At 41.2% G+C, this 14,549-nt stretch overlaps 3 protein-coding genes across 5 annotated transcripts; all 3 read right to left on the reverse strand.

The window, feature by feature from the left end:
• On the reverse strand, positions 1-1,825 carry s100t (S100 calcium binding protein T). Of its 2 annotated transcripts, XM_063486932.1 has the most exons (3): positions 1,758-1,825; positions 389-551; positions 1-289 (listed from the first exon to the last, which is right to left on the reverse strand). In XM_063486932.1, the coding sequence occupies exons 2-3, from the start codon at positions 548-550 to the stop codon at positions 125-127; spliced, it is 327 nt and encodes a 108-aa protein (XP_063343002.1). In that variant the 5' UTR covers position 551; positions 1,758-1,825; the 3' UTR covers positions 1-124. The 2 variants fall into 2 exon arrangements, with proteins under 2 accessions (XP_063343002.1, XP_063343003.1); XM_063486933.1 differs by lacking the exon at positions 1,758-1,825 and having other exon boundaries at positions 389-567.
• Positions 1,826-3,070: 1,245 nt separating this feature from the next.
• On the reverse strand, positions 3,071-10,200 carry si:ch211-105c13.3 (uncharacterized protein LOC325758 homolog). 2 transcript variants are annotated; one of them, XM_063486246.1, is made up of 4 exons: positions 10,051-10,200; positions 9,838-9,893; positions 3,637-3,758; positions 3,071-3,526 (listed from the first exon to the last, which is right to left on the reverse strand). In XM_063486246.1, the coding sequence occupies exons 3-4, from the start codon at positions 3,754-3,756 to the stop codon at positions 3,371-3,373; spliced, it is 276 nt and encodes a 91-aa protein (XP_063342316.1). In that variant the 5' UTR covers positions 3,757-3,758; positions 9,838-9,893; positions 10,051-10,200; the 3' UTR covers positions 3,071-3,370. The 2 variants fall into 2 exon arrangements, with proteins under 2 accessions (XP_063342316.1, XP_063342315.1); XM_063486245.1 differs by lacking the exon at positions 9,838-9,893 and having other exon boundaries at positions 10,051-10,195.
• Positions 10,201-11,125: 925 nt separating this feature from the next.
• s100w (S100 calcium binding protein W) lies at positions 11,126-12,319 on the reverse strand. The gene is made up of 2 exons (XM_063488304.1): positions 12,191-12,319; positions 11,126-11,260 (listed from the first exon to the last, which is right to left on the reverse strand). The coding sequence occupies exons 1-2, from the start codon at positions 12,317-12,319 to the stop codon at positions 11,126-11,128; spliced, it is 264 nt and encodes an 87-aa protein (XP_063344374.1).
• Positions 12,320-14,549: the final 2,230 nt, after the last annotated feature.

Below are 14,549 nucleotides of genomic sequence, written 5' to 3' on the forward strand. Positions count from 1 at the left end.
CTGTGTGTTTGTGAACATGAGGTCCATGACAGGATGTCCCAAATGGGCCTTCTCTCTCTCCTTAAGTGCTTCCTCCCTGGAACATGTGGGATTTTTAAGTGGAGACTCTGGGCGAAGGGTGTGTTCACTTCTTCTTCTCTTGCTTGTCATTGTACTCCAGGAAGAAGTCGTTACAGGCCACAGTGAGAGCTCCAACCAAAATGATGAACTCTGTAAAATCTACCTCTCCATCATTGTTGGAATCCAGGTCTCCCATAATCTTCTCCACAGCTTCCTTATCCTGGGCATTCTGCACATATCAAGATACAAAAAAAAAGCAATGTCTTTTCTGTACACATAATCTACATTTGCATCTTCTCTTCCTAAGTATGAACATGTGCTTTCTTACCCCCAGATAGCTGCCAAGCTCTTTGGTAAGCATTTCTTTGAGCTCAACCTTGCTCAGTGTATATTTGTCCCCCTCATTTCCAGAGTACTTATGGAAGGTCTGGATCATGAGCTGCATGGCATTCTCCAGGGTGGAAGCATTCTCGGAGTTAGGCAAAGACATTCTGTAGAGGAACAGAAGGGTGGGTTGAAGATACAGTAAAAACAGTTCATGTCAATACATGTGCTCTGTTGAGCATTGGGGGAAGCATGGAAGTCTAATGCAGAAAAAAATCAGGTGAGAAAAGCCTGTCTGTCATTCTGTTTTGCACTTAAATGTGTTTGCAAATATGCGTTCGAGTAAGATGAGTTTTGCACACAGTATTTGGACAGAAACCTTATCTAGCTTAACAGTTTCTTCATCGTGTCCTGCCCCTGGCCCTGATAAGATTTTGCCACAGATAAAAGGATCCTGCTCTGCCAAGGTTTATGGACCTCCGGGAGTCCGGACATAGTCAGCAACAGCCGGACATGTGAGCCAGCTGATAAGAGTGAAACTCTAAGCTGGTTAAAAAGCCCATCCACTGGAGAAGATGTAACGGGGACACACAGTGGCAACCTGATCTGGCTTTTACTTTAGCTCTACCGGATAGCAAAAAAACACCACAAACAGGTGTAGGTCCTTACCTTTCTTGAACCTGTATCACCTGTGAACTGTGAAGACTTTTCCTAATTGCCAATCACGGCTTAAAGTAGTTTTCATGTAGATTTTATTTCCCAAAAAAAATCAGCAGGATGTAAAAATGACTAGAAATGCATTTTTGGCACGTTATGTCTTTCCGAGGTCTAGTTACCAGTGAAATTGATTTTTATACCTTATCAGTGAATCAACTGAAAGTTCTCCCTGTCCTTACTGCTCTACATGAAGGTACTCGACAAGTGATGAACTAACAGACGTGCACTAGCTGCATCAGCACCAGTATGCAATCATAATTAGAAAAAAAGACAACAGAGAAAGTTGAACACAGTTGAAATCTGTCCCTCTGTTTCTTACCTGAGTGGAGGGTTAGTGCTGGCCTGCTGTTCAGGTGCAAAGAGAGGAGGTAAAAGCAACTGTTAAGGAGGATGAGGACTACACCGTCTTAAATACATCCCTTACTCCACCCATCCCACTTACCCCTTCCTCCTCCTTCTCTACCCCCTCCACCTGTCGCCCCTCTCCTCACTACCTTCTCTGTTTACGCCAGAGACACCTGCTTTCCGCTAATTGGACATACACAAGAGCCGGATGCAGCTACAGAAAGACTTAAGGTAAATTGAGGTATTCACAATAAGTCCACAAGCCAAACCTGCCCTAATGCGCTCAAATGTGCTGAAATAAGAAAACTCACCAAAAAGAGAAGAAGTGCTGGGGAAAAGATCCATTTGTTTCCAAATATTCATGCGTTGTCTAAACTCACTCGACCAACTGCGCGCTCCAAGCACAATGGGCTGTTGTGCAGTGACAGTGACATATTGCTTACCGTGTCACAGGTTGCTATTGAAATAGTGGATTACCCTGCTGCTCTGTTGTGCAACCGCTTTGTACTTCATGTCAAAACAAAGGAAAGGCTTGCAGGAAGTGCTTAAAATACTGCTATACCAAGGCAAAGATTAATAACTCCATAGCTTTCCAAAAGCACCCGGTTTCAAGCAGCAAAAACATTGTTAGGTTAATTGTAGGGGTAGGATGTTCACTGGAGGAGGGGGGTGCGGCGGGGGCTCATGCTTGTTATATTATCCGAAGGATCAGAGTAGCACCGATGAATGGAGCCATCGCACCTGGCAGTCATGCAGAGAAATCCCCACACAAAGGAGAACATGACAATGCGAGGACACACACACACAAGCACTTTCACAAGCCTATTCACACCTTTGGCTTCAAAACACACCATACATTACGTGGCAAAAAAAGCACAAATAAAGACATATTTGAACAGGAACAGAAAAAATTCTTAAAATAGTTCAAGACACACCTTTAAAGCTGCACACCACCCTTGCACAAACCACGTGAAGAAAACCGAGAAGCAAGAACAGAGAACTGGAACAGAAACATACTTTATATAGTTCGTGTGAAGCATCCACCGGACTTGGAGACATCTGGATAATGGTGAGAGCGAGAGCCAAAGAGCATGAAAGTAATTGCGTTTCTGAATGAATGATCGACAGGCTTGTGCTTAAAATTAAACATTAAAGCTTTTCATATGAAGAGATCATGTTTTAAAGTGCAGTGATGGTAAAGCATCTTCTCATTAATGAGTCTTTGGAGCATTATACTGTGCCAGTAAGGGGGGTAGCACGGAGTGTGTGTGCACATTTGTATACGCCGAATGTATAGAGTTGCTGAGTGAAGGGTGGTGCACAATAGGAAGTGTAAACTGTATATCAGGATCAGGTTGCAATAAGTGATACATCTAAAGGGTGCGAGTTTGACTAGTCAGGGATGTCGCAGCTATATTTAGCAAGTGCTGCTGGTATCTGTGGAAAGGAGTGGGCATGATTCAATTAGTGTCAAATCATGACAGAGAAACTACTGCACTTATAAAGTACTTCCGCATATGTAGAAAGAAAGGAAATGTATATGAGAAAGGGAGGTTCAAAGGTGAAATCTTAAAAGACTGACAAATGTGCAACAGCAGCAACCACAGACCCAAAAAAAAAACAATTAAATTTTAATATAAAGCTTTTATTTTGAAAACACTGGTATAAAATGTAGGATTGGTATAAAAAAGACCAGCTCAGAATCCTTCAGTGACAGTGTTACTACATAAAGGTTCATTTGAACAGACATTAAGATCTAGTATAGCCGGTTAACTATCTCAGAGAAAAATCATTATGATCTGATGTATACATGGTGGCTGGAATGTTTGGAAATGAAAAAAAAAAAAGACATTTAATAAGCTCAAAAAGAAAAAAAAATTGGCTGAATGCAGATCCTCTCCAAATACTGCAACTTCAAGAGTATCTACGATGAATCTGGATTGCTTTCAGTCTTGCGCTGACTCATCGAGTTAGCCAAGTAACCTATCAGGGTAAGGTATTCCTCGAAGCTGACCTTTCCATCGCTGTTTTCATCCAGTCCCCTCTGCATCTCCTTAACAGCAGAGGAGTTGCTTGCATCCTGAGTTTAAAAACAAAAAAACAAATATTAAAGAGATTAGAGATTACAACTGCTTTTAAATTCATGTTCTAATATACTGGCAGCATGACGGACAACCACAAAACACTTACTTCCATGACACCACTGAGGTTTTTCTCCACCAGTTTCTGGAAGGATTTGCTGTCTAGGTTCTCCTTCCCCCTGGAAGATTTAACAAACGTGGTCACCAACGTCTTAATGGCGGACTCCATATCTGTATAAGAGAGTGAGACAAGGACAAAGCAGAAATGAGAATTTAGGACAGATAAGGACATATCTTAGAAGACTCTCAGACTCTCAAACATTGTGCCATGAGATACTTTTCCTGTGAACTTTAATAATATTATAATGCAAAAAAACTAAACAGGGCATTGATTGGATGAGACGCTTATTTCATATTGAACATTTCATGCTTTGTTTGGTTCTGATTGTGAAAAAGAGTAATGTCAGCTGTGAGTTTGTGGAAGTCTTGTGCACAACTATATGACCTTTAACTCTATACAACCAAATTATAAAGCATATTATGATGTATTTAAATTGACAAACATGTCATTTATAATACCTGATGATTTTAAAAAGGCAAAACCCAGACAGAAAAAAATCCCCCTAAGACCCTCTTGTCCTCTGTGGGAGGAACAGAAGTGAAGAGGACATCCTGGGATTTCTTCTGATGCCACATTTGCAATAGTTTGATAAACAGATAACATGTGCTTTCTTTTCAAAATGGTGGAGATTGCAGCTTCCACATTTTCTAGGGGCAAGGGAACTTAAGTGATCATTCATTTATTCATGTATTTTTTGCAGATAATATGATAATATTACTAAAAATCTAATTGTTTCTTCAATGTCAGATTCTTAACTTCACATTAGTAGGATTGCAGAAATGTACAGTATTTTCTAACCCCCTAAAAACAAAACTTTTACTCAGTGTCCTTTGCAGTGGACAGCAGGACTTACTAACTCCCATTTTTAACCATTTGTCCCATTCAGGAAGCAGAGGACCAAGTGAGGCAGGAAGGACTTTACTCATAATTGTAGAAGCGAAGCCAGACTTACAGATGTCAGCGGATGAGGTGGACAAGGTTGAGACATTAGGGCGGGAAGGCGAGAGCTCAGAGGACAGACCAGCTTCTGAGGAGCCTGAGCTGGGATTAAGTGACCCACGGTCATAAAAAGCAATGCGTAATGTGGAAATTTAACAATTTATTGATTTAACAAACAGGGGCCTCAGTAGCATGCGGAAGAACCATACACAGCCACAACAGCCTGGCATTGAGAGTGCCTCCAACGACGACAATCCTTGTTTATCCAGTGAGGGAGATGCTGCCTCACAAAATCACACCTCCTCTACCCTATTGGTGCAGCAATCAGAATGGCCTTACGATACAGCTGCCCTACACAGAATTTGGACTCATCGCTGAACATAAAGTTCTGCACATGTTCAAGTTCCATTGCACATGTTGCTGACACCAGTGCAAACAGACCTGATGGTGAAGGGTGGCCATGTCAGGCCTCCTGGCAGTTCTATGAGACCAGAGACTGGCTGTGTGCTGTCTTTTCTGGATTGTCTGGGTAGAGACCCCTCGGCCATACCGTCCTGCAAACCTTGACTGCAAATCTGTTAAAGGCTGCCTCTGGTTCCTAAGTGCTAATAGGGTGAGGAAATGATCTTCTTATGTAGTAGCCTTCTTGGGACGTCTATTTCGCGGCCTGTCTCTGACATACCTTGTTAGATGGAGCTTGGCCTTCAGTTTGGAGATGGCACTGAAGAACAACCCAAATGATACTGCAAGTTGGTTTTGTGCAACACCCACTTGAAGTTGTCCTATAGAACAAGCCTAATTCAGATCAGTCAAACATGGCGTGCTTGGAGTAGACACCAGTTGACTGCTGTAGCACGGCCTGCTAATCACAGACAGTTAGACACTTGATAGCCAGAACTGGAGTACCAAAAGTTCAAAACAAGAGTCAGTAGCAGAACAAACTACTGACTCTATTTGGCATTAGCAGAGAAGATTTGGCAACTTTTTCATGGGTGCAACCCACATCAACAAATGTGGTACCATTTAAGGGGAAATGAACAGACTTTAATGGTATAAGATTTCCCAAGAAGCATTGTTACAACAAATAAATAACGGACCAATCCATGACTTGGATCCGGATACACCGAGTCCTTATTATAGCTAATTTAATAAGTTGAGACATATTTTTCAAGACTGGGCAGTCCACTGAAGTAACAAATGAGACAATTATCTCCTCTGATGAGTTGAAAAAGAATAATGTGAGATTTCTGTTAAACAGCGTGCAAGAAGGCTGCCTCAATCTGCTGAGACCAGTGAAGGTCTGTGCACTGTAGATGAGCTGATGTTTCCTTTCCCACAACTTCAGAGCCCCGCCTTGTTGTCATCTTGCTTGAGCTCAGGCTCCTTAAAAGCCTGGATGTCATCCTCTGAGCGTTTGTCTTGCTTTTTTAATCAAAAAGTTCAACGATGCGAAGTTATTTTTTTAAAACAATGTTTATGTGCTCAGTCGTAACTGTTTTAATGTTAAATAAAAAGAACTTTTTTAGCAGAAATCTACACAAAAATGAAACCAATATCATTTCATCACATCACATTATTCTGTCATCATGCAAGACTCCATGTTCATGACAAGGGGCAAACAATTAAACAAAGAAAAACAAAAAAATGAATGAGTAACAATTTTGATTTTTTTTTGTTCTTTCAACCACAACACTTAAATTACCTTTAAAAAATCCTTGTTTGATATTTAGAGTTTTAGAAAATTATTGTTCAAGCGTATTTTGAAAGTGCGTTCAAGTTGGTTTATGTAAGTGTCAAAAATGTGAGAAATGTGAGACACAACTGACGTCAGCATGGAAGGGGAAGAGAGGGAATGGGGAGCGATGAGGGGACTCAGGCTGGATGCTGGCGGAGGTAAACAGAGTAAAAGAGAGGGAGTGAGGGAAGGCTGAAGAGATGGGGAGTCTCTAAAGGTAAACACAATGGGAGCTGTGATCTCTGACGGTGGACATCTGATCCCCAAAAGCGAACAGGAGGCTGCTAGATCAGATTACTGCCTAATGCCCGACTGCAGCAGCACACACTACCGTGCACTGTAGGGATACAAGTACGCACTGAAATATGTCACCCAACTAGTCAGCCAAACACTAACAGATAACCTGAATGCCAACGTCACATCCTGCACTCACTGAGCAAACCAAAAGCAAACCATTTACAATCTCACTGGATGCCAAATCCGGTAGCTCTAATAAATAAAAAACAGCAACATCAACACAGCACACACTGGAAATATGACAGAAAGCTAAAAAACAAAACTCCACTGATCTATTTTAAGCATGCAACTAATTAATACCATTAGTCTGTTTTTAAAAGCAGGCACAGTAATAAAAGCAACTATTTAAAATACTGTAATTAATGATGATAAAATAACATTTAGACACTGCAGTTACAGGGTCCCAGCTCACTGTCACACTGTCAGGGTTTTCTGAGACATTTCAACATAACCGTGCCATTATTAGGAACACTGGTGCTTTCCCTACTGTGACAAATATCTGCTGTGAAAATGTCTGTGGTTTCATATGTGACACAGAGATGATATATATACATATATCTATATATATGTATATATATTCTCAAATGAGCTGGTGGTGCATGCTTTTTATTTAAAATGCAACGCACCAAGAAAATGCAGGAACTGCTCACAGCTGCAAAGGATTACAAGTAATTGTGGTTAAAAAAAAAGAAAAAAAGATCTGGGGCCACGTCAGAGCCCTGTACCTCTAACAAATAAACAACTAACAAAAAAAACCATGTAAAAAACAATACAAAGAAATAACCCTAGTAATTTGACTAAAGTACACAATTACTATGCAGATTAATCAGAGAGATTTTCAGTTATTTTCTGGTGCATGTGCACATTATGTTTCCAAGCGCAATTTGACTAACACAGGGGTCTTTTAAGGTCACTCCCATGTAGTTTCCTCTTGTCTCAACAAAGTAGAATTCTAAGGCAACGGCTCGCAGAAAACAAAAGCCCTGAATGAAAGCTGAAGATACTTGAGCAGCATTGATAAGTATCTCAGCAGCGTGGGGGCGAGGCCTTGCTGCAGGATTTCCAGTGTGTATTGGAAACTACCACAAAGCAGCAGTGGACACTGGATGGGTAATAATCATTGGTGCCTGGAGTGATGTCGTTGAGGTAACTTTAGAAGCTGGTAAATCTCCCATCTGACACTGATGTCACGCCTCACCACTCACACTACTCACCTACTCTGGCCCACACGAGAACACATAGACATACAGAAAGACGGAAAAACACACACACATATGCAGAAACACACTCATCTAAAGAAGGACAATGCCAATTAGGACTTCTGTTGCATTAACCTAATTACTGGGTGAACGAGAGCAGGCACCCAAACCCTGGATTTTGTTTCATGTCTCCCTGCCATGCCAGCACACACTGACACACACACACAACTCTTTTCAACATTCAAGTTAGCATCTGTCATCAGCCTGCTGCTCATTATTATTTAATACGTTACTATAATTGTCTTGACACCTTCCTAACATCCTCCACAAGTCAAACAGCTCAGGAGCAGGCTGTTTACAGGCCATATATCAAAATGCTCAACAGGCCACAATCCATTAGCATCTCTCCTGAATGTAACAAGATAAGCAGAAAACCAAGAAGGCTCCAGTATGAACCGGAGACATCAGGGCCACAAAAATACAAAATGAGTAGAAAGGAACATGTGGCAGGGCCGTAGGGTTTGTCTGATAAGGGCAGGGAGCGTGTGCTGACGACAATCGTGGCTCTTGTACAAGCTCTTAGTGCATACACATTCCAATTCTGAGTGTGGAGATGGTGATTAGAGAGACTGAAGGCAGCTCAGTAGTTGCCAAACAGAAGCAATGTGTTTTCTAGTGATTTGTCAGTTGCAAGTGCAATGATTAAATGAAAATTGGAAGAAGAAAAAAAACAAGATCTCATACAGGCATTTGAACAGGAATATACTTTTTAAAAGTTTACCTCGTGTATCCACCAAACTTTGATAAGAGATGGTGAGAGTAAAAATTATAAAAGCTGCAAAGAGCAAAACTAAAAGCCAGGAATACATAATAAATGCTCTACATTTGTCTGTTTGTGTGCAAAATAATAATGAAAGTAAGTGGAATGAAAGCCTGAGTGGAGCCCAGTTCATATTGTTGGTATGAGGGGTTTTTTTTTATGACACTTTTCTGCATTTTACACAGAGTGGTTCAGCAGCTGCTAATGTGCTTGTGAGCATCATGGATTATTACCAGTAAGATAAGAGAAGGGCTAGATTTTCCTGTTTTAAACATCTTTAGAAGCCTAAAGTTACAAAATCATCCTACACTCACAAAAGAAAAAAAAAGAAGAAGAATTCGAGTTTTAAACAATAAATATTAAATAAATTAATAATGACAGTTATTTTTTTTATATCACCGATGTATTATAACATGCAGCCCATTAAGCGCCCTTAAAATTATACACACTGTAGCTACATGAACTCCTGAATTAATAACATGAATATTGAGCAGACCTAGGTGACTATACTGGTAATGTGAGGTAATGTGAGCGCTGAAACTAGATGAGACTTGTCTTGTGCAAACCAGTTTTAACCCAGTATGTCCATCTAACCCACCCCTCACTACTCCACGAAAGAAGACAAACTGAGAACGCGAAAACCGAGAAAGTTTGAGCATGCTTCCCATCTCAGACCAAACGGATCTCTCTCTTTTTTCAGTCTTCTTCTGCGATGGCAACGGACGTGAGCAACCATTGATCCTTGTGGGTGACCAGCTCCACCCTGGTCGTGTTGTTTGCACTAGGTGTGACTGACTCACTTCCCCCGTGAGCATACCTGTCATCGCCCAGGTCGCTATTTCTCCTCCGCTTCATTAACTACACCGGGTCGAAGCCATTCGAGTCTCACTACCGGAGTCTTATCATAACGTTAATAATTCAGACTGATGAGAGCCAAATCTGACTGTCGTTACAACGGTCACATTATGATTGACTAACGGGGCGATAACAGCCTCGGCTCACACGCCTAAACTAGTAAGCGCAGCGCGTAACGGAGATGTTAGGGGCTTGCCCACGTCGCACATTTACATTTAGCCCTAACTAATCCTCACAATTTGTAGAGTGACCACAGGCAGGAGTGACACACAACAGATAAATAAGTAAACGCGACTCGAGACTCCGGTTTCTGTGTAAGTGTAAAGGGATTGGAGTTACATTACCAAGAAGATGAACCCGATCCCTGTGGCCACCAAGCTGGGTAATGACAATAGAGAGGCTGGCAAGTAATAGAAAATTGATGACACGGTGCAGAAAATAAGTTCAAGTTTTCAATTTTTTGTGTTGAGTAGAAAAGTTTGAACTCATAATTTAAAAAAGAAACAGCTGAATTTATTAATGAAGAAAACTTGTAATGGAGAGAGAAAAACACTCACCTTTGAGAGCGAGAACAAAAGCCTATATAAACTATCTCAGCAAATGCTCTGCTTCTTTCTTTCAGATCCTCCTCGCAAGGCTTCCTCTAGATTAAGCAGCTACACATATCTTTTCCGTGATTTAACTTCTGACTCAAGCCAGTTTTTTTCACAGTTTTAGGGCGTGTGCCTGGGAGAGGAGGAATGTGGAAAGAGGCGCAGCTTGAGCAACGCAGCAATATTTTCTTAACAAAGATTTCCGTTGTTCCACAAAAGAGTCTAAAAAAGTGTTTTTGATTACAAAAAACTTTCTGCCTCCGTTTTATACTCACACCCGCAACTTTGCTATTTTTTTTAATATATACATGTATTATATTATATTGTTCTTCTTTTTTTCTGGCACAACACAGTTTCTCTCAACAAGTAGGGACAAGAGCGCGCGCATGTTTTAAGTGCGTGTGTGTTCAAAGCCTTACGAACAGACAGATGCAGTCAGGCCACACCCTGAAAGTGGCTCAAAGAGTGGAAAGATGGAGTTATGTAGCAAAAAAGAAGAAAACCCCCCACACACATACAAAGTAACGAATGAAGGACTGGACAGCAGAGAACACAGAACTATCCTGTTACATTTTATTCAGATTTCTTTTATAAGTTCAGCTCTTTCCCTACAACACCACCTCTGTTGGCGTCCGGAGGGGAGATGATGATTTCCAGGAATTAGGAAGCCAGGAATGCGCACACAGAAACACACACACACGGCTGTAACACACTACATTCCTATTCTGCAGTTTCATCATAGGACTGTGAGCACGCGGGGCTTAAAGCATGTGTGTTTTCGCTGCGGGCTGGGATTTGTTCTAAAACTACCGAAACCGTGTAGTGTTATGTAAAAGTGACTGAATCTACCTGACAGCCTCTTGAAACATGTGAAGTAGAAATGAAACACAAGGTATTGACTAAAAAACACAGAACTGTGAAACTGAAACGGGCTTTAGGGTGTTTTCCATCTGGCTGATATCCCGTTTTTTTAACTGCATGGCACACAGGCGACACAGTAACACACAGAACTGCGAAAGAAAGAGTATCCGAGGACACTCTATTGGCTAAACCTCCCATGCTTGCTCGCAAGTTGCCCAATCAGCTGCCAGAATTCCAAGAAGTTGAGCTCTCCATCATTGTTCTTGTCCAATGAGATCATAAGTTGGTCAATGGCAGCAGGGTCATCAGCTTTCTGCAGAAAAACAGGAAATCACATGTATCCAATATTAAAAAGAACCGTCTCAGTCCGTGGATAATGCAAAAAAATTCGGTTAACACTGGTCATGTGTATGGAGCGAGGAATCAGAGGCAAGCGGAACACACTGGCATGCAAACGAGTTTAAAAAAAAAAATCATGCTTTATCAGCAGAAGTGGTTTGGCACAGAACTCCATTGACTCTGTCCCCATCTAGTGGTCACTGCGATTATTACAACTATTCAAACAAGAAGCAGCATGTGGAATTTTCCACACTGGGGGTAAAGCAGACCTTTATCCTTCGAACATGTAGAGCACAGACAAGACAGTCTCAACAACACAAGACTTTTTTTTTGAGGGGGGACATTTAGTGTGAAACGTTAAATGGAGAGTAATATCCTGTCCCAATATGAGATGATGCAACTGCTCATTCATGGTCAAGATCACAGGCAGGAGAGCTGTTAAATGACTCAAAACTCCAGTAAGACTGCAACTGTTGATGAGAGCTCACATAGATGATGACTAACACTTAATAACATCAGCTTCCCCCTTATGATTAATTTCGTGAGAAACAAAACTCAGTTTGAGCAAATTGAGTCTCACTGATTATACTTTAATAATGAAACTGCAGGCCTTCAAACTGATATCTAAGTATGGTACTTTGTGTTGCATCTGGTCTTTTTTTCAGCGCAGTCAGCGTACAAGAAGTGCTAACAGTTAGTAGCCTGCAGCCTAAATCAGCATATTAACTGTCTGTAAGTACAGAACATTTTTGAACCAATAGTCAATACAAAAAAAGAAAGCAGGCATCTATAAAATAGATGAAATAGAAAATGTAATAGATACTTAAGTAAAGCCATCAACCTGCTGTGATTATTAGATCAATGAATAAGAGGTACAAATGAAACTACTGTGCACTGGTTTTACCTTGACGAAGTTAGGGAGCTCTGATGACACCAGTCTGTAAAACTCATCTCTGCTCAGCGTGTCAGAGGAACCATCCCTGCCAGCATAGGCCTTGAACCCAGACACCAGCGCATTAATGGCCGACTCCATCACAAGCTGAAAAATAGAGAGGAGAAAATGAGATCTGATCAGATGAAATATTTAAAAGAATACACTGAAGTTCAACAGAATTCCAACATTGATTTGGAATAAAAGACAGTGGAAACTCACCAGCTGTGTGTGTGTAGGTATTTGGTGAGTACAAACGTCTCTCTTCTCCTTTTGTACCCTGCTGTTGACGGGTTAAGTAGATAAATCATTGGAATTGGTAAAAGTGTAAACCATATTTCCAAAGAAACCACAAATGTTTTTCCATGACGCAGCTGTGTTTTCAGATGCACGCACAGCATGTAGCCAATCTTTGAAGAAGGATGGATTACTAGATGCATCATCTCATTCAGGAAAACCACCACAAGACTGAGAAGTGAAGTTAAGCGAGGTTAACATTAACATTCTGCACTGCCTGTGAACTATTTTTAATCATTTTTGCGGGTCATCCCAGTGCACAGACAGTTTATTTCCTTTGCTTCTTGTGAGTATGAAAATGTGGGCAGAATGCTGTGGAGAGCAAAAAGTAGAGCAGTACATCAGGTATATAATTATACTGTCTGTATATGGAAACTTTTGAATGAGGATGAGAATGAGGCACTTGGGTTTTACCTCATAAAACAATTTTTTTTAAACTCTAAAGCTCTGACAGGATGTGCACAATTGGCATATTAGGGAGGCAGTTAGCACTAACAAGCACATCGGCTTTATCATCCAAATATCCCCTCTTCTAGTTTTTGTTTCTCTGCTGTATGACGCACACACCCAGACTCACACATCTTTATTCCCTTATACTCGAAACAGCAGTATTTAGTTCTCCTCCTTCCATTCCCTTGGCCGTCATTGGGGAAGGAGAGTGTGGCAACTAACTCAAAATAAATGGCTTAGTGAGGGGGCTGGAAATTGCTTCCCTACACACAGTCTTATAAAAGCATCGGTGCTTTCAGTGGGCCAATGCTTCTAGTTGTTTTAAGATTGATATCCTGGGACTGTAGCTGCAGGTGTATCTCTGTCTGAGGACTTGTCTTAAAGTTCTCAATTGCTACTTAAGTCTACAACACCAGCATTTGGCCTTGAGGCAAACATCATAGGCCTAAAGGTTTCAAGCTAAATATAAACTTAAATTACTGCCTTGGGGTTGTAGGCCATTCCCAACCAATCAATTTAGGCCCACATGTGTCCACATTTATTATTAAATGAAGTGAATTCAGTAGATTAGTGTCACCAGTTCAGTTTCTGACCAAATTTAAGTAAATACGTTCACAGCCTGTTATTTTGTAAAAGACTGTCCTGAAACATGTTCTCTAGAAAATTGACATGTAGTGGTGAAGCCGACCTTTGACCCTTAGGACATGAAATTTCACAGCTTAATTCATTTATCCTATTAGACATTGGTGAGAAATATAGTCACAAATCACATAAAATCAGTGTGCATTACATTTATAATTTGGCCATTTACCCTGGAGTTAAATTACTCTGGAGTCAGATTCAGTGTTGTGATTCCATCCACTCTTCAATAAAAAGACAGATACAGGGGTTTCTGCCAGGTTGCCCGGCCCACTTGGTAAGGATTAAATACATTTTTAAAAAAAAATTGTTTAAGGTCACAGTGAAGGTCGAAGTGTCAGTATCCCATCTGAAGAAATTATGAGATATGTTGCTCTTGAGAGTACGACCTCTGCAGGGTTGTACAGACAATGCGCTGAACCATGACCGTTTCTGACGCAGGAAGGGTACATGTGGAAAACTGTAATATTCAACCAGGTCCATAATCCACTCTCCTGTCTGAAACAAAGAGAATGATTGACTGACATGACAGACTCCGTGACTGAATAACATGAAATCACAGTAATCTATATGTCACTATCTCCTGCTCTATTCTTTCTCACATTTGTTCCCAAGGGTGCAGGTAGTTATGCAGTGGTTGGCCTCACAGTAAGAAGGTCCTGTGTTTAAATCCACAGCTATTTTGGGCCCCATGCTGAGCCTGCACAGATTCTCTCCAGGTACTCTGACTTCTTCCAAACCTAGACATGGGGTGGGGGCGCTCGTGGTGGTGCATTCCAGTGTGCTCCTAGTGCCAGTCCCAAGCCAGGATAGGGAGATTGGGAGGGTTGTGTCAGGAAGGGCATTCTTTGCCAAATCAAACATCATCAAGAATGAGATTTCCATACCAGATTGGGTGCAGCTCGGGCTACTAACGATCGCCTCTGGTGCTGTTGGCCAAGAGCAT

The sequence above is a fragment of the Pelmatolapia mariae genome, linkage group LG10_11, assembly GCF_036321145.2.
Source record: "Pelmatolapia mariae isolate MD_Pm_ZW linkage group LG10_11, Pm_UMD_F_2, whole genome shotgun sequence".
Classification (NCBI taxonomy): Eukaryota; Metazoa; Chordata; class Actinopteri; order Cichliformes; family Cichlidae; genus Pelmatolapia; species Pelmatolapia mariae.